Source organism: Mytilus californianus, unplaced genomic scaffold (genome assembly GCF_021869535.1).
Source record: "Mytilus californianus isolate M0D057914Y unplaced genomic scaffold, xbMytCali1.0.p SCAF_1, whole genome shotgun sequence".
NCBI classification, from domain to species: Eukaryota; Metazoa; Mollusca; class Bivalvia; order Mytilida; family Mytilidae; genus Mytilus; species Mytilus californianus.
Genome location: NW_026262581.1, coordinates 24,894,234 through 24,920,458, shown reverse-complemented (window position 1 = coordinate 24,920,458; position 26,225 = coordinate 24,894,234). Strand labels below are relative to the sequence as shown.

The window sequence follows — 26,225 nt, the reverse complement described above, 5'->3', positions numbered from 1 at the left end:
AATATGTCTTTTGATTGAGTTAAGCCATTTCAATTGATATTTTATAGTGTGTGTTTCTATGTTGTGATGTTACACTATGGTTTCGGTAAGGGTGAAGGTTGGCGCCTATTAAAACGTTTAAACCCACTGCATTTGTTTGCACCTGTCTTAAGTCAGGAACCTGATGTTCAGTGGTTGTCGTTTGTCGATGAAGTTCATAAGTGTTTCTCGATTCTCGTATTTTATATAAATTAGACCGTTGGTTTTCCTGTTTGAATGATTTTACACTAGTCATTTTTTGGGGCCCTTTATAGCTTGCTGTTCGGTGTGAGCCAAGGCACCGCGTTGAAGGCCGTAATTTGACCTATAATGGTTTACTTTTACAAATTGTTACTTGGATGGAGAGTTGTCTCATTGGCACTCATACCACATCTTCTTATATCTATTATAGAAAAATCTAATGTTAATATAAAAATAAAATGATGAGGTATGAATACCAATGAGACACTTTCCACTAAGGGCTAAATGACATAGATTGAAACAACTGTAGGTCACTGAAACCTTCAACGACACAAAAAAAAAACATACTATATAGAAAGTTATAAAAGGTCCCAACATAACAAAATGTAAAACAACCCGACCAAGAACCCCTTATTGATACCAATTAAATTAGACGCATATCCAAAAACAGAACATGTTAATGTGATATGAATCAGTTACATTTAATTTACATGGAAAGTTTTGTAGAACTTTTTCACTGAAATCTCATTACACTATATAAACTGACTTAAACTTGGTCTATGTCTTTGTTTACAAATGCAAATTTGGACTTGTAATGCTTGAGCAAACCTAAAAAAAACCAAAAAACTAACAAGATAACTAACCAAACGATTTTTGAACATGCTAATATAGATTATCTATAAATGTTTATACTGTTTCCCTGATAAAAAAATCATGATTAATTGTCTTTAAGCCAAACATCTTAAGAAAAATTAACAATTAGCATTACAGCTGTGTGAATTTCAGTGCAGTAAAAGGTTGGTTAATATATGGCTGGAACATAATCTGCACCTGTACTGAAGAGATATAATATGTCATAGGAACTGCATACGCATCTTGGTATATGAATTTTATTAGCTTCACTATATACAACAATTAATAGATACAGACTCTAATGTAGCTTTAAAAACAAATATGGAGACATATTTACACATTTGGTTTTTAAGAGGAAAATTCAACTCTAGCACTTGACTTCCAACAAACATTTTAATTGTTTTTATATATAAAGTAAAACAAAAAATGTGTTATGTTTTTTACTCTATTTATGCAATGTCAGAACAAATGATAAATACAGTCCACAAAACAGCCTTTCGCTATTCTGGAGCGCTGTCTCATCTGCTAGTAAATGTCAGATAAGCTATCATTGTTTAAGTACTTGTCACTTTCAAATAAATATATTATTGTTTCAATTTTTGTCTGTAAAAAGTTTTAAAAAAAATATGTACAAGATAGTGTAATATGACTGCAAACAATTTAAACACTACCTGACTACAGGTTTTGTCAAAGATTGAGATTTCATTTTAAGAAAAAATTAAGAAAGAAAGTTTAAAGTAATCATTGTCGTACTTATTAATTGTATTTTTATACAAACAGATTATTTATATAAAAATGAATTCTTAACTTGAGTCTGGACGTTGTGATTCAAATAGTGCGGGACGTGGCTGGTTCCCAAGTTTAGACACAATTAGATTGATATTATCTGCTAATCACAAAGCATTAACGAATAACTGGTCAGCTCAGAATGATAATATTGTCTCTTATATCACTTAGTAATAAAAAAAACAATTGCATTTCGTCCTGAAATATTAAAAAGGGGGATTCTGCTCAAGCCTTGGTAAATTTTTTAAAGGAATAACTTTTAATTCATTTGTAATATTGTGTGATATATATACATGATATACGTGCACAATTACTGAAAAGGTGAACTTTGAAAAAAACAATTGTCTTACTGATGTAAAACATATGCATATTCAATCGTAAAAATGTATCTTAATTTCCTTTAAAAATGTTCTTATTTATCATAACTAGTTGAAATGTTAATATCAAATAAATAGTTTCTGTTGATTTTTTCTTATTCATCCCTTATAAAAAGTCATGAAATTATGTATTCTTTTATGTATCTTATATACACCTGAAGTTATATTTCGTGTTTTGGACATAAACTATACCATTTATGTACACTAGGTTTATCACGAAGGACGCAGAAATTACCACTGCAGCTAGAAACATATCTAAACCCAACTGTGTACTGTTAATTTTACTGATAACAGTACACATTTGATAAATGTCATTAGATGAATGTTGACAGCAACTTCAGTTTTATGTTGGTTTTTTTTTCTCAACAGAAGTTGTGTAAAACTTTTCAATTTGAAAGCTGTGTGTAGGACTGAATATTTAAATCCCTCTTCAGAGATACAATTATAATAAATATATATCACAACTACAGGTGTATTTGTATTCAAAGGTATGACTTGCGTTTTTAATGTTATTTTTATAACTTGTATCAAGTTTAAACAAGTTCTTTTTAGTTTCCGGATTGATGGACATCTTAGGAAAAATTAAGAAATGGTATTTACAAACAGCTGACGAGATTTATGTCAAGAAAAAAGGTATGTAGGGAAAACAAACTATTTTCATTTGACAGTGCAAGAATTCGGATTTACAGAATAATAACATGAAAGTCGTATTTGAACACACATCAGACATTTTTTTGTGAAAATGGAACAAGGTCACATTACTACAAAGAATAGGGAATACATGTATCACCTGTACTAAGGGAAAGAGCATGTAATTTGGGAGGGGGAGGGGTTCGCAAATATAAAGATATAAAATATAAAAGAATTTTATTTTCAGAAACTGCCAGCCAGTCCCTCCCCCTTTCCCCCCTTCAAAATCAAATGATCGTCCCTAATGTATGAAAATAAATGAAAAATTTAATGTTCATGCACAATGGGTTCATAAGGATGACAATCTTTTCAAATGATAATCATTCAGGAATTACTGACTCATGACACAAAGTATTTGTATTATTGACCCGAAAAACAATATCCCTGATAGAATAAGAAAATGTGGTATAATTACGAATGAGACAACTTATTATCTACCGAATGATGTAGATGTTAGATGGCATATGTACAGGTTTTCACGAATTATTATTTCAGAAATGTTCTTGATGGCTTACATCAGAAACTTTAAACCTAAGTATCAACTTTTCAAACCCCCATAGTGAAAGATGACCTTCTTGTGACATTGTGCTAAAGGAAATTAATTGTTAAGTAATTTAATCTTGTTTTTGTTAGAATTTTATTGTATCTTTCTTAAAATAAATATCGTTTTTTAAATATATTTGACAATGCTTCTTCAAACAAGATAGCTATTATTTATCCAAATGACCCCCGCACTGTGTAAATGAGGTATCAAATTATGTGTCATTTGGTACAATAGTCAAATATGGTAAATGTATTATAACTCCTATAAATATAGTCATATTAAAATGATAGTAATATATGGTAAACTGCATATGTTTGCAGACAATCCTAACAAATATGAGCTTTCTGTCAAATGGTCTCAGAGGAGTGGTTGATTGATTAATCGATGTTTTAAAGGGACTATCAGCACTATTGTGCTATTTCGTGGTGGAGGAAGCCGGAGTGCCCAGAGAGAGCCACCGTCCTACCTGACAATCCTAGTCAAATAAGATTGGAGTCGAGACATGTACGGGATTCGAACTCACAAAAAAAAATCTCGATTTTGACAGGCTAATGATACAGTAGTTTGACTACTTAGACCAATCGACCACCGAGGTCCCGGTCTCAGAGAAAGTTTGCTCACAAAGTGTTATTGTCACACTACTCCATAAAATAGTCAGAGTCCCACCCTTAAAAAGGTTTGGATCAAAATGAACACACAATGTATAAACGTTGGCAAATAATAGTACCCAGTATGACACATTTCTGTCAAATGGTCTGAAAAGTTGCTTTCACAACTTTTTACTATCAAAATACTCCAAATTAGTCCAAAAAATATTCATAATCTCATTACTCCTGTAAGAATGGTAGAATCAAAATGTTGGTACAATATGGTCAACTACATATTTTGGCAATCACTCCTACCAAGTGTTAGAGATTTCTGAAAAAAGGATTCAGAGGAGTTTGGTTTAAAAGGTGTTATTGTTACGATATTAAAAAAAATGGTCACAGTCCGATACCTCCCATAAAAAATTGTCAAACCAAACAGACATGTACAATATAGCAGAGTCAAAAGAATATGACACCAAATAATCCTTCCAAATATGAAAGCTCTTTGTCAAACAGTCTCAGGAGCCTTGATGGCCGAGTGGTCTAACTCCAAACTTAATTGATTAGGATTATCATTTTTTTCTGCCAAAGGTCGTGGCTCTCTTCCAGGACTCCAATTTTTTTAACTAATAAAAATGGCGACTCTGAAAAAGCCAACAGTGTTTAAACATGCATTATACCACCAAAGTAATCAATCAAATGGTCTCAGAATATAAATCTGTTTCAGATGAACATTTTGGACCATTACCATATACCTGTGGTCTGACGAGCGGAAGAAAATAAATAAACTCATTGAATAAATTACATAAAATATGTCAGGTAGTATGGATCTTTTATTTTGTTGTAAATAAACAATGTATACCAGTAATTTTTTTATTTTCTTTTTATCAGTCAAGGTGAAAGAGTGAGAAATTGAGAGTAATTTTCCAATGTGGCTGATGGACTTTGGTCTTCCTGTCATGATATTGGTCTAAAAGGGATATTTCAAAACTTTTGTTTATAAAAAACACCTTGATAGGCTCCTACCTATATCTGGAGAGTTGACACACGATTTCAATATATAATGGCATATAATGTATCTCTGAAGTCTTAAACCATTGATATAAAAATACAAGCATAACAATTTCTCTGCATTTGTCTGTATTCTATGAATATCAACATTAATAAAAAAACTAAATTTATTTTGTAGTGGTTATTTTAAATCAAGATGGCATCTTCTCAATCTATAAGGCGAGCACAAATACCCAAACCATGTGAACTGTGTGAAACTGACACAAACATTAAATGGAAATGTGTACAATGCAATACATTAATGTGCGAAAAATGTAAGAAAATTCATTTAAAAGTTCAAACCTCAATCAAGCATGACATTGTTGATGTCAAAAGTTCAGAAGCGAAAACAGATTTGAAACACGTCATTATTACTGACAACATTCCCTGTCAGATTCACAAGAGAAAGTTGAATTGCATGTTTTGCAGAACATGCAACCAATTAGTGTGTTCAGAGTGTATAACTGCTGCCCATAAAAAACATGATCTAGATTCAATTGATATAGTGTACAATGAAAAAAAGGGAAAACTAAAAGAACTAGAATATAAATTTTCTAACAAATTCAAACTTTGTAGAATTGAAGACAGTAAATTGAATGAATTTAAAACCAAATATAAACAATTTTTCGCTGAATCTGTTCAGAAAATTAATCAACAAGAAAAGTTGATCGTAGATGAAGTCAGAAAATATGCTAAAACACTTAGAGAACAACTGGACAGTGAAAAGCAAAGCATAGACAAATCTATCATAGAAAAAGAGAAGCATACGAAAGAAGTGATGGAAACTTTGCTGAATAAGCAAAGCATTATACAAGAAATATTAGAATCAAATCAAGCAGCTCAATTGTTAAGTGCTTATTCAGAATTCAGTGAAAAAGAAATTCCAAATGCATCTTTTAAGACCTTTCCTGAGGAAACAAAAGATTTCATTCCTACAAAGGAAAATTTGAAGGCCATTTCCAACTTATTTGGATCACTTCAAAATACTAAGCTACCAAAGGTATTGCCACAAGTGAACTTTGACGTAATCAAGAGTTACACTACAGATCAGACCGCGGTGAATAGAGCATTAATAGAGGATGACAAGAAAGCTTGGATTTCGAACCATATGACATCTTCTCTGCGTAAAATACACATTGATGACACAATGAAAACTGTAAAAGATATTTCAGTTGATGTTTTGGACATGTCACTGGCAGACAATAATGATGTTCTCCTGTCTTCGTATGGCAGTACTGATGTCAGTCTGTTATCAACAAAAAATGGAGAAATCAAATCTTTCCTGTCTATGTCACCACTTTATCCACTTGGTATACATGTCACTAAATATAATGAGGTCATTCTGGGTGTCAAGGAGGAGGGTGATATATACAAAATAACAGACAAAATTTGTAGGAAAGTTAAAATCTTTGGGATGGATGGGAAACAAAAACAATCATATGAGTATGATAAACATAAACAAAGATTATTTACTGTCCCTTATAGAATTACATCTAATTTAAACAATGACATACTGGTTATAGATAGAACATCTGATTATAATGGGAGGGTGGTGGTCATGGCCAGGGAGGGACATGTTGAATGGATCTATCAGGGAAATCCTCATGTTAATTTAATTTTAGGAGATAACCTATTTGATCCTTTGGATATAGTAACAACATCAGTTGGTCATGTTATAGTGAGTGATTTTAACATACATGCCTTACATATCTTGTCAGGGGAGGGAGATCTACTGACATGTAAAGTTATGGAGGGTCAGGGGATTATATTTCCCTTGTCACTGGATATTGATACAAAGGCACAGTTATGGGTTGGATGTCATTCTGGGGATAAACGAAGAACAGATGCCAAACTGCAAGTATTGAAGGTGTCTTTTTAATCCAAAATGATTTTTTTTAAATTATCGATAAACATTTTAATCTCTGACTTGGCAATTAATTAGCACTCATATGATCTGCATATAAAAGAACTTTAAAAATATAAATGCTGATATATCAGAAGCATTTTGTTTCTGAAAGCTAAAGAAATGAATGAATTGAACGAGAAGTGGGGTGGTCCTAAGCTTAGTTACATGATTTTCTTATAAGTTGTTATTGGCTTTGAACTAGCTTTCAGTAACTGTGAGTACCTTTAGAACTTTAGTGTTTTTTGTTGCTCATTGTTGAAGGCCTTACGGTAACCTATAGTTGCTAACATTCTAGTCAGTTGGTCTCTGGTAGAGAGTTGTCTCATTGGCAATCATACCACATCTTGTTTTATAGGTATCGAGTTGATAAATCATCCTGCATAGGAGATGCAGATCTACTGACAAGTAAAGTTAAGAAGGCTCAGGCAATCAAAAACGAGCATTAATACAATTGACAGTTACAGTACGCACAGGGAGAATTAATTCTCATACTCCAAACACTGATTCTGGTTTATTGTAGTGTCTAACTGTGAAACACATATTTCTCTGCCAAAATACTCCCAGTACTTTATCCCATCTGGGAGGACTTTATGACTTATTGATTGCAGGACACTAAGACGGTGACATGTAATTACAGGTCAAATATTAAAATTAATTCATCCTATCTCATGTATTTCATAATAAGATTTGTTTCCAAAATATATCTAAAAAAGGTAACGAAATCATTTATTTTTTTTTATTATTAAGAATGGCAAGTTTATATTTATAATAAATAGTTTTTGGCTTTTAACTAGCTTTCAGTAACTGCGAGTACTCTCAAATCGTACTTTCGTGTTAATCTGACCTGTTGACACAATTTGTAATGCATTTCTGTAATTCTGTTTACTTATTTTGTGTTATATCTATTTTTAATATGTACCACCTTTGATAAGTATTTAGTATGACGATAATATTCACTTCTGTACTCGTACTGTGAACAACAAATTTATTAATTTTGTAAAAAATGTTTACTTCCGTACTCCTAACAACAAAATTATGTGTATGCACAATTTTTATGCACCTGTCCTAAGTCAGGAGCCTGTTGTTCAGTGGTTGTCATTTGTGTGGTTCATAGGTGTTTTTCGTTTCTCGTTTTTTATATAGATTAGACCGTTGGTTTTCCTGTTTGAATTGTTTTACACTAGTCATTTTGGGGCCCTTTATAGCTTGCTGTTTGGTGTGAGCCAAGGCTTCGTGTTGAAGGCCGTACTTTGTCCTATAATTGATAACTTTTTATACATTGTGACTGTGATGGAGAGTTGTCTTATTGGCATACCACATCTTCTTATTTATATTAATATTTAGATTAACAAATATAATAATGATAAAAAAAAGAAAAGGAATAAAAAAAATTGATTACTTGTATTTTTTTCTTTAATTTTATTCAAAGTTAGACTGAATAAATTCAGTTAAACATGATCATTTTCCACTTCTACATATGATAATTTGATTGTTTCTATCAAACTTAGATGTACTAAACATGTAGGATATGTAATATTTGTTAAAAACAAAAAACAACATTGTATATAATTTGAACATTTAATGTTGTTCATTATTCTATAATTAAATCTTACAAATCTCACACTTTTCTTAATTATCCAACTGTTACAAATGTGACTGTCGTTTAATGACAACAAACACCAGAAATATTTCTTGTAGTCAACAACTTCTGGCACACTTCAAAGGTAATTATGGCAATGATATCATGGTATTTGGAGAAAGGACACCAAGTTAATAAACAATTAAAGGATTAAATGGAGTAATAACCCCTAGATTCTTCTAATTCCAACCAACGATTTTTGGGAGAGTTGCTGGATTTTTTTGGTTTAAAACCAAGATTTTAAAAATGAAAGTATTTGGAGAATGTGAATCGTTACTCCGTGTGTGTACACGAATGTATGGGTAGAGTGTGATTCTGTTAGTTATGAATTACTTGACTTTTGTACTTTTCATATATAAGTAAATTCATGAATATTGATGTTTATATATTGCCGGGGCGGATCTAGTAATTTTTCAGGGGGGTGTCACCAAAACATTCTTTCAAAATATTTTATGACATTAAGGTCATTTAGGTAGTAACAACACAATTGGTAACACATAGTTTACAAAATTGATTCCAATTCCATTACACTTAGACCGCCTCGGTGGTTTTATGACAGCGTGCTCACCTAGAGTGCAGCGGGTCAAACCAAAGACTTGAAAATTGATATCGCTGCTTCTCCGCTAAGCATGCGGGATTTAGAAGTACAATTAAAGACTGCATGGTCAACTCGGATTCAGAATATTTATTCGAGTATATGTCTTCCTGTGGACGGTTAATTTGTGACTTAGAACGTTAAAAATCTGGCAGGGTTTACATCATATCATACTAGCATTTTCTCGTCCTGAATATTATTTATTTTGCCACTGGACGATAAGCATTCATCCATCATCATCGTCATCACTATTATTATCATTTTTCGTTGATGCCTGTCGGCAAAAGTGTAAAGGTCTTAGTGTAAATCACAATGCTTGTGCATGAGAGATGACACATTTTAAGTCAATTCTCGCTTATTGTTGCATGTAAAAAAAATTAAGAACAGGAATTACTGTTTGAACAGTCACTTTCGCCACTGGTTACTATCTTGCAGAGAATTGTAAGAATGACAAGATGTTTTGATGGTCAAACTTGTTGCATTTCGTAATGCATTCAGTTGCTGACTTTGACAATGTCTCTTTTGTAGTTTACCAGGTAAACAATCACACTTTTACTTTTGAAGAAAGTCTATTCGGCTATACAAATAAAATTTCTAAAAATTAATAACAGTTTTAGGTTTTAGAGCCTTTACATGTTAGGTTCATTAAGGTTCGTTGGTACAGTTTAGATTTAGACTGCTTTGTGGTTTTTCCTGAAGAAACAAGGGGTTAAAATTTCAAAACGTGTAGCAAAAGTCAAAAAATTTTATGAGATTAATAAATAATGGGGTATAAGATTTAATCAAAGGCGCTCTGGAGAATGCCCTCTCCTTCTTTTTCCACATGTCGAAAATATGAAAGAGGTGCATCAACTACTGTAATTGTAATTTCGTAATATATTATTATATATGGATAAGACAAAAAAAAAATATTAAAGAATATTAGCAACAACATAAAACACACACACAAAAAGAAATATGATAGAAAAGAGAGGTCCATTCTCCAAGCGCCTTTAGATATAAGATGCTAATAGTAATCAGAACGAATGACAATTGCAAAATTAAGTTTTATGAAATAAAATGTCTAAATGTACAACAATTTATGTATCTAGTTAGTTCTACAATAAAATACCAGTGGTTTAATATCAATTTTTCATGTTGTTATACTATACAATTTTCCGTTGTTTTTTTATGACTTTTTGGTGTATTTTTCTTTTTGGGAAGATTTTTCATATTATGCTAATCGCTTGAGATAGAAAATTATCACTAGTATCTAATGTCCGTAATGAATAGCGTATTTTTCTCTCAAGAATAGTATGAAGAAAAAAGCGATCAACAGATTAGCAATGGTCTTTCAAACTGGAGGATGTTTCTCAGCTACATCTCATCTTTGAGCTGTCATCCTTCGAAGGGATTGCAGGTGAAAAACACTCTCTCGTTCGAAAAATTATCGATTATCTATGATTATAGCTAAAAGTAATTTGTACTTTAATTGATCTTGTGTTTAGAACATTTACAGATCAGTATGCAAGTACATAGTTATTAACATGGCTTTGATAAATTTCATATTTTCACAATGTTACCGTGGGAAACCACATTTAATTTAATAGTGTATTTCAATATATAGGTATAGACAATATGTTACAATTCATGAAGATGTTGTCACTTCCGTTAGTCAATCATTGACAGCCCAATCTCAGCAGATAAATTTTACCTGATTGTTGGTAAAACTTAACTCATTTTGCTGAGGTCTTACATTTTTTATATATAGAAAAAAAATTGCACTTCCACTGCATAGAGTAAGTACAAGGAATCATCTTGAAGGTTTTAGGTTTTTTTTCCAGAATTTCTGCAGAAAATTCATCAATTTTCATTGATTTTCATGGATTTTAACACAGAAGATATAGTTCTTCACTTTATTCTTTATTAACATTTTGCATTTCTAGTGAATAAAGTAACTGCACTTTACCTGGTACCCCACAAGTAAGAACAGTAGCCATACTTTGCCTTGGTAGCGTTCATGTAGTTAATTAGACAAACCTCACTTTGTACCTTTAATATATGCTGACAGATCAAGAAAGGAGAGTAAAGTGAAAATTGTTCCTAAATATTCTGTTATTTCTTCTGGATCACATTTCCTTATCTGTTCTCAATATGTCAACAAAATAATTTCTATGAAATGAGAAAAAAAAACCATCTGACAACATATTTGTTGAATTTGGAGGTAGACTTTTTCAACAAATTGTCGTCATTCCTATGGTAACGAACTGTGCGACTCTCCTCGCCGACCTTTTCTTATTTTCATATGAGTCGGAGTTCCTTTAAACACTTGTCAAAAACAAGAAGATCAAAGAAGCCAGATCAGATCGAATGATTTCTTATTCAGATTTATTGATGATGCTCTTTCCATTAACAATCCAAACAGTTCTGATTGGGTTCCATTAATATATCCTCCAGAACTAGAAATTAAAGAAACAACAGACACGGCTTCCTCCGCCTCATTGTTAGACTTATACCTCGAATTTGACAAAAATGGTCATCTCAGTACTAGAATCTATGACAAACATTTCCCCAACCTTAGCAGCAACATACCAACTTCTCCTGCATATGGGATATTCATTTCCCAACTGATTCGGTATTCAAGAGCTTGCAGCTTCTCCTCAGACTTTATAAAACGTTACCAGTGTCTGAGTAGAAAGTTTATGAACCAGGGTTATATCAAAGAAAGTCTTGTCCTTTTTCTACAAAAGTTCATCGGAAGATACCAAGACCTTGTTGATAAATATTCAGTATCAACTTAAAATATGATACATGATGGTCTTGAAGTATAGATTCTAAGCATTGACGTTGTTTATCATCTTAATTACGTGTTATTGTGTTCTTTAATTTGTCTTTGTATATATTTTTAAACTTTACTGTTTAGTCCTTTGTGGGTAATATCCTTTGGCGTTGCTCGGTATTCAAACATCCCACCTAGTGTTATTGTACTATGGTCATTTTTTGTATTCTTGTCTTTACTTTTTGCATATGTGCTGTGTCTATATGACATTTTGTTTTTCTTTGTTGACATAGTTGTTTGTGTTATAGTGATTACGATTATAACACAACTCCTGTACCAAAATATTTTTCATTTTTACATATTATAGAATTGAGAATGGAAACGGGGAATGTGTCGAGGAGACAACAACCCGACCAAAGAGCAGAAAACAGCCCAAGGCCACCAACGGGTCTTCAACACAGCGAGAAAATCCCGCAACTGGAGGCAAGATTCAGCTGACCCCTCAACAAAAATGTGTACTAGTTCAGCGAAAATGGACGTTACACTAAACTCCAAAACATATAAAAGAACTAAAATTTAAAAAAAAAAACATGAAAGACTAACAAAGGCCTGAGGCTCCTGACTTGGGCCAGGCGCAAAAATGCGGCGGGGTTAAACATGTTTTGTGAGATCCCAATCCTCTCCCTATACCACTAGCCAATGTAGAATAAACAAACACACAGCAATACGCACAGTAAAACTCAGTTTAAGAGAAGTCCGAGTCCTATGTCAGAATAGGTTACAGAAGAAACTAAGCAAAATACAATGATAAAATAACAAAGGACTACTAGCAGTTACTGACATGCCAACTCCAGACCTCAATTATACTGATTGAAAGATTATGTCTTCATCATATGAAAATCAAGCACAATCCCTCCCGTTAGTTGTTTAGTATCATACCATCATAAAATATACGAGATGAACATAACCCTTTTCATGCCAACAACTAGTTTTGAAATAAATGTGTTTATTTGCGATGCAAACACCCTATGAGTGAATCAATATTAATTCCAAAACATAACGTCTTTGATGACCTGACAACAGTTTCGTAACTATATCCCTTCTGAATAAGTCTGTTTAAAGGTTTGTTTAGCTTTTTAGGTGAATGACGAAATTTTTGTGCTTTGTCTAGAATATTACCATAAAAGATTGGATGTGAAATATCTAAAAGTATAAGATGTCTGCACGTTGATTTATATTTACGAATGATGTCCTTGTACCGATGATAAAATTTAGTAAATGTTTTGACAAGTTTGTGTTATCGAAAACCCTGGTGTAATAAGTTTTCATTAATACAGAGATTTATTTCGTTAAAATCAAATACATATAATAGCTAATCGAACAAGTTGAAATATGTAAACACCAAAAATGGATAATTAACACTAGGAAATAAAAAATCATCTCTTTTATCGTAAATTTTGGTATTAAGCTTCCCGTTAAAGATATAGATGTCAAGATACAGGAAAGGGCAGTGTTCATTGTTAGTATTACCTTTATTTAAAGTCAGTTCATTAGGATTAATCTCTTTAGTGTACATACTGAAGTCGTCATTATTGAGAGCCAATATACCATCCAAATATCTTAAAGTGTTATTAAATTTTTGTATCAGATGTTGTTTCGATGGGTCTATGCTGATTTTACTCATAAATTGTAACTCGTAACAATACAAAAAACGGTCCGCAATAAGTGGTGCACAGTAAGTCCCCATTGGAATTCCGATAACTTGACGTTATACGGAATCTCCATTGCGAACAAAAATGTTATCTTGTAAAAATTCAAGTGCAGTTATCGTATCAAAGCAGGTCCAATTGACATAGATCTTTTGTTTGTATGTCTGTTTGTTTTGTTCACACATTGTTGTCAATATAATGGAATTTTATGGGACTGTCAAACAAGTGAGAGGTTTAGCTTGCTATAGATACATAGATATTTTTATTTTAAAGTACAACTTGGTACATGTACATGAAATACAATATATTACAATTGTAAACATATATAGCCAATAAACATGTATATTTATACCAACCAGCCTTTTGAGGCTTATGATGCACTGTCGTTTATGTTCGAAATATTATACAAAACCAGGTTTAATCCACTTTTTTCTACATAAGAATATGCCTGTACCAAGTCAGGAATATGACAGTTATTTTCCATTCGTTGGATGTGTTTGAGCTTTTGATTTTGCCATTTGTTAAGGGTCTTTCCGTTTTGAATTTTCCTTGGAGTTCGGTATTTTTGATATTTTACTTTTTATATCTAAATTAAAGTCCCATGTTTAAAAAGTTACGATTTGGACATTATGATGTAATATATGTATTTGATCAATTGCATTCTAAGTTTAAATGATTAAAAAAAAACGCTCTGATTCAAATCCCTATATCACTACTCTGGACTGACGGAGGGTTTTTTTTATCATTTTTTCCCCATCAATTTCAGTGACCAAGGTACATGTAGAATACAAATTTGGTTTTCAACAAACAAAATGCATTCGAGGGAAACTATTGTATATCTAATTTACCGCTAAGGAACAATAACGTGCAGTACATTGTAAACACACTTTTTTTTTATTTGTTCTCAACTATTAAAGAAAAATGTTTTCCCTGAAACAACCGCTCGATACAGATATGTCTTTTTTTTCAAGCACTTAACCTTGTGGGAGGGGGTAGATATGAATGAATTCAAATAATAAGCTCTTCCTTTGTGCTTGTTACACACTTACAAAATAAAATATAAAGGTTAAAAAATTCAAACTCATTATAATATTTTTGTGGTTTTTGTTTAAACTTCGAGATTCAGAATGAAGATGTTCAATATCCATGAGACACTTAAAACAAAAGAAATAGATAAATATACTTTTTTTTTAAAAATGACTACATGTTTTACATTTTATGAGGTCAAAAGTATTAATTAGATATAAGAAGATGTGGTGCGAGTGCCAATGAGACAACTCTCCATCCAAGTCACAATTTGTAAAGGTAAACCATTATAGGTCAAAGTACGGCCTTCAACACGGAGCCCTGGCTCACACCGATTAGCAAGCTATAAAGGGCCCCAAAAATGACTAGTGAAAAACAATTCAAACAGGAAAACCAACGGTCTAATCTATATGAAAAACGAGAAACGAGAAATACTTATGAACCACTTCAACAAACGACAACCACTTAACATTAGGTTCCTGACTTAGGACAGGTGCAAAAAATGCAGTGGGTTTAAACGTTTTAATAGGCGCCAACCTTCACCCTACCTGAAACAATACCACTTTATAAGTAAATCTTAAACATTATCTTTCTATCTCCTGTCTTTATTATATGTATATGTGCAGTATAAATCTCTTTTTTTTTTAGATTTTTCATAAAACATCACAAAGAAGCATACGATTTCACACAAATTTGTTTATATATCTGATTAATAGTCCAAATAATCATATTTTTGCTGAGACGATGGATGGATGGGTGGATGGATGGTTAACTGTTTATTCTGATATCAGTGGCAATTGTCATATGCATATTTACAACAAGAACATGTTAATGCGATATTCATATGTAACCTCATTTGCACAGCAGCAAATGCTAGTTTTCAAGTCCTTGCAAATTTTGATTCTGCTAGAGATTGGACCTATGACCTCCTGCACTCGAAACAGACAATCAATGCGGTTCAAAATCTTAGGCTCGATAGCTTTAATTAGGTTTATCCAGAAACGGGCATCTGGCATCTTAATATGGCTAGTTTTACTTTGAATTGATACTATATATCAATGGTATAACATAAGTAGTCATTCTGATATGAACTGACATTAAAAAATAAGCATAGCTACTGGATAAGCTTCACAAATAATATTCATCACAGGTGATATTTTATAACAAGGGTATTAAACCCAGCCTATTCTAAAACAATCATCACACTTCTAAGGTGACATAAGTAAGAGGGAGTTTATGTACTGAGATAAATAATACAATATTAATGTCTATGTATTTTTAATATATTAATTAATATTCATATACTCAAAGTTACTTGGTAAAATGTAAGTCTTAAATAATAAATTAAAAAAATAAAAACACTTGTAAATAACAACAAAATTGTGGTATAAATAAACATCAACAAGAGGCTCTCAAGAGCCTGAATCGCTCACCTGTATTTCAGAGGAGAAGATTTTTAAATGTTAGCAAACTTGAACAAATTGTGTAAAATTGTCTTTAAAGGGCAATAACTCCTTAAGGGGTCAATTGACAATTTTGGTCATATTAACTTTTTTGTAGATCTTACTTTGCTGAAGATTATTGCTGCTTACAGTTTACATATATCTATAGTAATATTCAAAATAATAACAAAAAACTGCAAAATTTTGTTAAAAGTACCAATTCGGTGGCAGCAACCCAACAATGGGTTGATCGATTTGTCTGATAATTTCAGGGCCGATAGATCTTGACCAATTAAACAATTTTACCCCATGTCACATTTGCTCTAAAAGATTTAGTTTTTGAGATATAAGCCAAAAACTGCATTTGACCCTTATGTTCTATTTTTTGCCATCGCGTCCATGTTTGTCAATGGATACAAACTTCGGATACAATTTATAAATAAGATACCCTAAGGAACATTTAGTTAAAGTTTGAAGGTAATTGGCCCACTAGTTTCAGAGGAGAATATTTTTAAATGTTAGCAAACTTGAACAAATTGTGTAAAATTGTCTTTAAAGGGCAATAACTCCTTAAGGGGTCAATTGACAATTTTGGTCATATTAACTTTTTTGTAGATCTTACTTTGCTGAAGATTATTGCTGCTTACAGTTTACATATATCTATAGTAATATTCAAAATAATAACAAAAAACTGCAAAATTTTGTTAAAACTACCAATTCGGTGGCAGCAACCCAACAATGGGTTGTTCGATTCGTCTGAAAATTTCAGAGCTGATAGATCTTGACCAATTAAACAACTTTACCCCATGTCAGATTTGCTCTAAAAGCTTTAGTTTTTGAGATATAAGCCAAAAACTGCATTTGACCCCTATGTTCTATTTTTTGCCATGGCGGCCATGTTTGTCGATGGATCAAAACTTCGGATACAATTTATAAACTAGATACCCTAAGGAACATTTAGTTAAAGTTTGAAGGTATTTGGCCCAGTAGTTTCAGAGGAGAAGATTTTTGAAATAGTTTACGACGACAGACGACGACGACGAAGACAGACGACGACGACAGACAATGGACGACGACAGACCCCTTCGGGCCCCGGTGAGCTCATTACAATGAACACACTTGTAAATAATGACTAAAATTGAACTTTCTGACAACTAATGAGATCAATTTAAAAAAACCAAAGAAATCAAGCTAGAACAAAATTTGATATTGAACATTAAAGATACAGAAATTTAACTGGGAAAATATTTATAAAATTAATACAGTTTATGACCAGCAAAAACTTAGGTCCTCAATTATCTATTAAAGACAAGTTCAAAATTCAGATTCATGGTAAATCTAAATGAACTGAGTATTTTAGTCCTTAATGCTATCACGGAAGTATATTTAGGACCAAGAAGTCATAGCATGATATTATTCGTTACTTTACTACATTCTCCAGTCAGTACAGATTTTACAAGCGTATATCCAATGTGTTTAATTGAGCATTACATATTACAAACTATGTTCAATTTGGACATGAATCATTACAAATTCTTGAAATTAAGAAAACACATGGACATTCAAATATTGTTCAGAGTTACATTCAAATTAAAACTTGAAAACAAATACTCATAAAAAAGTGTTTAAAGTCATCTTAATATGGTTAGTTTTACTTTGAATTGATACCATATATCAATGCTATAACATAAGTACTCTTTCCAATATGAACTGAAATTAAATATTAAGCACAGCTTCTGGATAAGCTTCACACATCATATTCATCACAGATGATATTTTATAACAAGGGTATTAGACGAAGTATATTTTTTTTAAATAATCCACACACTGCTATGGTGACATAAGTGTGAGGAAGTTTTATGTACTGAGATAAATCAAACAACATTAATTTCTAAGTATTTTTAATATATTAATCAATATTCAAATACTCAAAGTAATTTGATAAAAAATAAGTCTTAAATTATTATATTAAAACAAAATTTAAAAAGTGTGTAAATAACAACAAAATTATAGCATAAATAAACATCAATAACAAGTAACACTTATAAATAATGACTAAATTGGAACTTTCTGACAACTAATGAGATCAATTCAACAAAGAAAACAAGTTAGAACAAAACTTGATATTGAACATCAAAGAAACAGAAATTTCACTAGAAAATATCTATAAATACAGTTTATGACTTGCAAAAACTCAAGCTCTCAATTATCTAAGACAAGTATAAAATTCAGATTCATGGTAAATTTAAATGTATTGAGTATTTTAACAGAGTATTTTAGTCAATAATGCTCTCATGAAAGTATAATTAGGACCAAGCAGTCATAGCATGAAACTATTCTTTATTCACAAACATACATGAGCTTATGAGTAACATCAGAGATGCCTTTACTGTTACAATATACATAATAGTCCCCTAAGAGTTACTATACTGTGATTGACAATTCATTAAACCTATCACTTTTTTATTGCACTTATTCAACCATAACTGTTATTATCTTTTTGAGATACTTACTAAATCAGGGGCAGATCCAGGGGATTTTGCCAGGGGATCATTCTGAAGGGGTGTAATTCAAGAAAACGGTTTAAATATAATTTTTTTTACAAAATGTTTTTGAACAATTTTATGCTAAAAAATATTTTTCACTCAAAGACAGAGCTCATGCCCACTACCCCTCTTGAATCCTGTATTTTACACAGTTGTAAATTAAAATTTATCATAATGATACTTATCTTTTCGCAAATTGTAGGTTATGAATTAAGAAAGAGATGTATAAATTTCAAAAAGTTCAACCAATTTAAAATTTCAACAAATTGAATATACTCCTCAAAAAACTTTAAACTAAAAGTTAAATAAAACAAAATCTGTATAAATCTTTTAATCGTTTATGTATTCATAAGTACTACAGTTATGGCAGTAAAATTTTAGACAGCTACACCGTTTACACACTTTAAGGTGAGGGGTCAAAATTAAAAGTCACAATTTTAAGAAACTAACAATATCCTTGCAAAAAACTAAATTAAAATAAATGGGGAATGCGTCCATGGGACACAGATAATGCCCCCGCTTGCATATAACGTTATAAAGGGACATAACTCAAGAACTGTAAAAGTAACACTACCCATATTAGTACTTGATCTGAGTTTTGAGGTAATAAGTATTGTGTATAAGTTTTCTTATATTTGGTTGAGGCAAACTGAAGTTAGAGAACGGAAACGAAAAATTCAGCAATTTTTCCATTTGTAAAGGGGCATAACTCTAGAATGGTTAAAGCGACGCAACCAAAATTCCAACTTGATCTGTGTTTTGTGTTAATAAGCATTGTGTATAAGTTTCATAACATTTGGTTGAGGCAAACTAAAGTTAGAGAACGAAAACCAATTTTGGGACGGACGGACAGACAGACGGACAAGGGTAAAAATTAATGCCCCCTCGGGGGCATAATAAATAGGGGGTGGACTTTTTTAACCCCCCAAATTTTTTTCATATTTTTTTTTAGTGTTTTTCTTTAATTTATTCAATATCCATAAAACAAGGATGCTGTTAATTTTGGATCATTTTGAATATTTTCAACAACAAAATGGGCCCTCAATGTTTGACTTTTGCCATCAATCTCAATGGAAGTGTTGCAAAACGTTTTTTGAGTAGTATATTTAGAATTTAAAAACCATTTATTTAATTTATCTATTCTAAACTTCAGCAAACATCGCTTCTGTCTTCATAGAAATTACATCCTACGCTGTCTGTGGTAACTTATAATTATAAATTTGATAGATTTGTGTTTCATACTGTGCATGCCTGTTCCCATGCAAAAAAATCATAAAGAATTTTTAAAAGAATCTAAAAGTACAAATTTGCAAATTACACAAGCATATAATTAAAACAACAAACACCATTCATTAACTGAACCAACGAGTAGATAAATACAAATTGTACATTTTTAAGTGATATGTTTGATAAAACTGCCATTACATGGAATTTCATTTTGACTAATAGAACAAATATAATTGTTAGGAAACACTTTTCACTAATACTGTCTATTGAACCTTGGCCATAATTTAGTTTTAGAAATCCAAATATCTAAAAACAATCTCATTTGTAAAAAATAAGCATAAAACTAGATGAATAACAATACAGAGGTGTATAACATCACTAGAATATAAATAAACTAGACAAAACATCTAGAAGACAATATATGGACTTTAAAAATTGACAACTGTAGATATAATATTTACTTTGTTTTACAAAGTATGAAATAATGCATAAATATAAACATTCTTAAGATCTGGCATCATTACCAAATATTTTTTATTTCCTTCCTATTGAAGTGGATCTGGAGGAAATTTAAACTTTATTTCATCATTACTGTCCTGATTTTTTGAAGCACATTTTTGTTCTTTCATTAGATTTTACAAATTGAGTAAAGGTGTAATACCAACAAATCATAATACGTCACATCCGGTTGCATACGAAAATAGGTCGAAAAAAAATATTCCCTTGAATTTGACAGTTGTGGGTAATTGATCCTACATTTCATTGCAGTAAAACATTTCTGAGTCATAAACATATATCTTGGGTATTTCAAAGCACCATTATTTTTTTATTTGGGTTTCTATAGAATATTTTAGAAACTTGAGGTTACATGGTTACTAAAGCTTGTACACAGGTTAAAATAGGGGGAAAAATTTGATTGGTTAACTTCCAGTGATGGTTATTTTCTTATATGCAATAAAATGTTATGTGAAATTTTTTCTTTAGTACTGGACAGGATACAACTTTACTTATGGCAAGTATTTCTTTATTTGAAACAAGGATAAATTCTGCACAATTTTTTGAAAAGTGCAAATTTAACAAAGACTAATAGGGGAAAATCAATGGTGGTATTACACCTAAATAAAAAAAAGATAAAATTTGCCATCCTCACCAACTTTTAACTTTTGTTTTGTAAAAGGCTCCTTTTTGCTGTTTTAACTAGTAAATGTTAGTAGAATGTTGCAGTCATTGGTTCAAAATGTGTTTGGTTCTGATGAAGATTGACATAACTACATAAACAAACACAAATAACATAATTTGAGGTATTTACTCACATTCAACTTTGCATTTTACAAAATGAATGTTAAGTGACAATAGTTTAAAGAGAAGTCACCTTAGCACAGCTCATTCATAGAACAGTTATTAATGTAAACAGCTTATACTTAATATCCATATTAAGAATGAATTTATGATTAATTTGAATTGTAAGATTTAATGAAAAATTACTGAACTCTGCACAAAAAAACATGGTTTGATGTAAACCGGTGTACAGCACATATACTTGTTGTCAAGACTCTTGTTAGACAAGGTACTTCATACACAAATTCACATATATAAATCATCACTTAATCATACAAAAATACTAATTGAATCATCATCACTTCACAACAGCATCATCTACCAATACATCCCAATAAGACGGTGGAGGTGTATCTCTCTGATCTGGTTGGCTCATCAATGAATCTGAAAAAAATCAACATTTTTTTTTTAATTTATCGTTTGCACTATAATCGAAGTTTCTTCAATAACCAATTGAACAATTGAACTAATTTAAACTGTTATAAAATAAGCTGTTGATTTTCTGGTATGAATTGTTTCACATTTTGTCATGCTGGGGCCTTTAAACGCTTACTATATGGTATGGGTTTTGCAAATGGGGTGACAAAAATTTCATTCATGTTCAGGACGAGAATAGATTAACAATACATACAACAGATAGGTCCGGTAAAAGAGGCCATAAAGATCTGGGATGAAGGTCAGGGAAATTAAGTCTGGAAAATGGGGGTATATTGGATAGGGACAGAAACTTTGCCTTACAACATAGCACCTACAGATTCCTCCAAAGAGTTGTTGCTAGGATTTTTATTGTGCAGAGAGCGTGGCACTTTCTTTACAGAAGGCATCAGATTTAGCATCCCCATTCTGACCGGATGTGGCTGTGTATATCCCTCACAGGCTAAATTAACGCCCCAATTTCGCACGAGTTTTACTGCTGGCCTCAGAATAAGACCAAAGTGACTATATTTCTATTCCTCAGTCACCCTTTGAGGGGGGGGGGTCATCTTTAAATGAGAATAGTTTGTATCTTACCTGCCAAGTTTGGCTAAAAATGGCCTGGTGGCTTCATTGGAAATGATATATATGTATTACATAACAATGGATGACAATGGAGTCAGACCCAACTTGATGAAAACAGTAAACGTTGCCTATGCAGGGCTCGATATTACCGTTTGTCCGATTGTCCGGGACAAGTGGACACAGGAGTCGGGCAAGTAGATTCATCATACTACTTGTCCGATGGGACAAGTGAAAAATCGATGTCAGATGTAAAAAGGATCAAATTCAAGACTTATACATTCCCAAAAAACTGAATGATTGTTTTATTGATCATTCAAAATGAAAGAAATATTCTTTGATTGAACCAGAGACATAAAATATGTCTCTGATTGAACGCATTTGAACATGCTGTCAGCGGATGACCAGGGGAATATAAGTAAGGGGGAAAGACACCAATGGTAATGCTTCTTCTTAGTATAAGCCTCCTGGAATTAGGAGCACCTCCATATGGAGTTTTACTTTAACTTAAAATTTTTAAATTAAAGTATGTTTCATTTGATTTTGCTTTTATGCAAAACAATACATTAAAAAATTTATTTGATAAGATCTATGTATAAAAATAATAAGTTTAAAATGATGTAAAAATTAACTAAAATCTAAAAAGACAGATTTTCTCAGTGAAGTGTTTTCTGTACTTCATTATCATTTATCAATGTATATAAAAATCAAAATTAAATTATAAAAGCTTGTTTTGCCATCAATAAATTAAAAAGGTTTAATTATATACAAGGTGGCCAGGTGTATTTACATCCTGGGTTTAACCCATACCACTACTACAGAATGAATAGGTCCATAGGAGAACCTAGTGATTTGGGAAGTGATAATGGTTTAATGATCAACACATCATAGTGACATTGAGTAAATCTTGCAAATAATCTTTCAGTCTGAAATATATAAATGAATTTTGATGTGGTATTCTTTAATTGTACTTACAAACAAATTCATATAACATAACAAAATGCTCCCTTTATTAAATACAATCAAAGCTCAAGTGTTATTAGTGCATATCATCAATATGTAAGATTTTCAATTATGAATTCGGACAAGTGAGTTAAGAGTTTGGACAAGTTGATTTTCTTGCAACTTGTCCGAAGGAACAAGTTAGAAAATAATGATAATGTAGAGGCCTGCTATGACCCAGGTGAGTTGTATTTTGGAGATAATCGGAGGATAGTCCCTAGTGATAGTGTTGTCTGTAGTGCGGTCGAATATTCAAGATAATTTATTTTATGTATCATGAGAACCTTTTGAAATTTCTTAAACATGCAATAGTTTTTCATTACCTGTTTGTTTATTTGTATTTCCTATCAAACTGTCCAGTTCTGGCATAGAACCATGACGAGTTACCTCCCCTTCTGCCATCTCTGTTTGTACAGTTCTTGGGGATGATCTCTCAGAGACTGAATCACAACTACGGTATCTGGAATGTCGACAGGAGACAAATATACAGATGACAATGGCCAGGAATGTAGTAATAGAACCTACAGCTAAAACAATTTGGGTCACTAAGGCATCAGCACTGTGTTCATCATCGTTGTCATTATCGTCTTCTAAAAAAAAATGGTTTAAAAACTAAGCTTACAAACTCATACACCCAATCTTTGCTCAACTACAGCATAAACAACTCATTAAAAAGCTTCTGCCAAAGTTTCATAAAATTCAATAAAGGTTTGACAAAGTAATTATTAAAGAGTAACAAACTTTACCACAGATTGTATCTACTTGTTTATTGTAAAAACACTAAGTCCATTTATCAGTAAAATAAGGAAAAATGAAAATATTTTTTTTTAAATTTTGGCCATAATTTAAATCTTCTCTCCAAATTTCATAAAAATTCCATGAATGTTTGACAAAGTTATTGATAACTTTAACCGACTAAATCTGATAACTGTAAAAAAAATAAGTCCTTATATCAGTAAAAAACATTTTGCTCTAGATACTGTCTTTAGGTCATAAACAAGATTCTGTCCAAATTTGATAAAATTTCCATGAAGTTTTGACAAAGTTATTGATGTCTAAAATAAACTTTAACCATCAACTGAACCTAAATGTTAACGCCGCTGACAACGACACCGACGACAGAATCTAGAATCGCTATGTATCACTATCGTGAAATAAATGTTGCAAGACAAAAATTGCTAAAGTAAAATATCTTGATTTGTATAGAAATAATGGATGTAGTGTAATTGCAAATGATTCAACTATTCCCCAGACACCAAAAGATGTGGATGTAAACAGATAAACTTCACAATACAGCCTTCAACAATGAACAAAAGACCTTAGAGTAGCTATAACAGCCCTCAAGAGACAAATTGTAAAACAATTAAACTTGTTAAAAAGTGACAACAAATGGCCTGATCTACATGATCTATGTCCAATCAATAAATGAATAAATAGCTGCATCATACACCTGTTGCCCTTTTAGCTCGTCTTTATGCTTTAAATGAATTTATATGATCAACTAGCATACTGTGATTTTCAACAATTTTTCAAGGAATAAAGTTCCATAACTACACAATGTCAAATAAGAAATTTATAACAAACAAAAGGGAGCCTATTTCAATATAGCACATATGGAAGGGTTAAACAAGCATGCAAGTTCTCACCCCTTTCCCTAATCTGACTAAGTCTAGTTCAATAAATTTGCGAATGAAGGGAGTAGACCTGCCTTAAGGGAGGTAAATTTTTAAATCAATAACATGTTTGAAACAGTCAGTTTCATCAATGCTTTCTATCTTTGAAGCATTCATGTGAAACAGAATTATGTAAAATAATCTGGGTTACTTAAAGGCTTAGAATATATTTATAGAAAAAGAGTTTTTGATTGTTGTGTTTTCCTAAAAATTTTGGAGAAACAACAACAGGCATAATAAAGAATGATGTGGATTCATTCATTTTCGTGGTTATATCCATTTTCACGGATTCAGAAAAAATGTATTATCGTGGATATTTGATTTCATGGTTTTGCAGGGTATACCTATAGAAAATTCATACTTCGTTAAAATTAAAATTTGTGGTTTACTTTATCCACGAATTCCACAAAAAATGGTATTCAACGAATAGTAATGAATCAGCAGCATGAACAGTAGCAGTATATGACTACTTCAGTGGTCCCTTGTCGTGCGGATGCACTCGACTCCAATCTTAATTGACTAGGATTGTCAGTTTTCCTATCGAAGGTCGGTGGTTTTCTCTGGCACTCTGGCTTCCTCCACCAATAAAAACTGGCCGCCACGAAATAACCCGAAAGCGGTGCTTAAAAGTGGTGTTAAAACACCAAAAATCAAATCAAAATCAATTAGTGGTCCCTTCCTTCTCTAATCCATATAATTACAATTTTTGTCTCACTGCTTCTCATTAATATTGCAAATTACCAGACATCTAAGACAAATGAATACATTATTGTACAGACAGATCATCAAAATTTATATTCAAATCTGTAAAAAGCAACACATTACTCACCTGTACTATATTGCCCATTTTTGCCTTCTATTCTGAACACAACATGGGCACCAGATTTCTGCTGAGCTTCAAACTTGATAAGAAATGGGTTGTTTCCTGGGGTACAAAATGTAGGGTCCAAATTGTTTACACAATTACGTGTCTGCCAAAATAAATTAAATAAATATGTTTTGTGTATATCTATTAGATTAAAAAGATACATGTACAGTAGTTTGTCTGATTTGATTTCTAATAACATGTGAATAACGCTACCATGACATTTTTTACCATTGTTACATGTATATACATGTGTACCAAATAACAATGCTTTTTTTTACGGTAGTGTGATGTGCTCTTTTTCTTTTTGTTTTAACAATGAATGAAACCGCATTTTATACAAAAACTAAATGTGTCTGTCTGGGGGGGGGGGGGGGGGGGGGGGGGGCTGGTGGTCTAAAGTTCTGTATCACTCTCCAGCTTCTTCCACTAATAAAAACTGACAGCCACGAAATAGTGTAATAGTGCTAAAAGTGTTGCTTACCTTGGTCTATGTGCATATCAAACAAAGGACACTCTCCAACATTGTAGATGAGAATAGACTTCATGACAAAAATCTCTATTTTGTTGATCTTGTATTATTGATCTTTTAGTCTGTTTAGTTTCTCTCTATCTTC

General features: G+C 31.9%; 3 protein-coding genes across 13 annotated transcripts in view; 2 read left to right on the top strand and 1 right to left on the bottom strand.

Annotated features, from left to right (window-relative positions):
• LOC127717769 (uncharacterized) overlaps positions 1–26,225 on the bottom strand; it is a 222,782-nt gene that overhangs the window by 128,470 nt on the left and 68,087 nt on the right. The window contains exons 5-6 of one of the 4 annotated variants that reach the window (XM_052223592.1): positions 23,394–23,660; positions 19,802–21,456 (exon numbers count right to left, since the gene is read on the bottom strand). The exons of 2 other annotated variants lie outside the window; for them this stretch is intronic. In XM_052223592.1, coding sequence (XP_052079552.1) covers positions 21,371–21,456; positions 23,394–23,660 — 353 coding nt within the window. In that variant the 3' untranslated portion in view covers positions 19,802–21,370. Of the gene's footprint in view, positions 1–19,801; positions 21,457–23,393; positions 23,661–25,572; positions 25,715–26,225 lie in introns of those variants that run through there. One more of the 4 variants, XM_052223609.1, reaches the window with a different exon arrangement.
• LOC127717738 (uncharacterized) overlaps positions 1–26,225 on the top strand; it is a 383,100-nt gene that overhangs the window by 299,101 nt on the left and 57,774 nt on the right. The gene's annotated exons all lie outside the window — the stretch shown is intronic.
• Positions 1–26,225, top strand: part of LOC127717695 (tripartite motif-containing protein 2-like) — a 169,230-nt gene that overhangs the window by 133,170 nt on the left and 9,835 nt on the right. The window contains exons 1-3 of one of the 6 annotated variants that reach the window (XM_052223450.1): positions 2,550–2,648; positions 4,564–4,655; positions 5,026–6,870. The exons of 4 other annotated variants lie outside the window; for them this stretch is intronic. In XM_052223450.1, coding sequence (XP_052079410.1) covers positions 5,044–6,765 — 1,722 coding nt within the window. In that variant the 5' untranslated portion in view covers positions 2,550–2,648; positions 4,564–4,655; positions 5,026–5,043 and the 3' untranslated portion in view covers positions 6,766–6,870. Of the gene's footprint in view, positions 1–2,549; positions 2,649–4,563; positions 4,656–5,025; positions 6,871–26,225 lie in introns of those variants that run through there. One more of the 6 variants, XM_052223497.1, reaches the window with a different exon arrangement.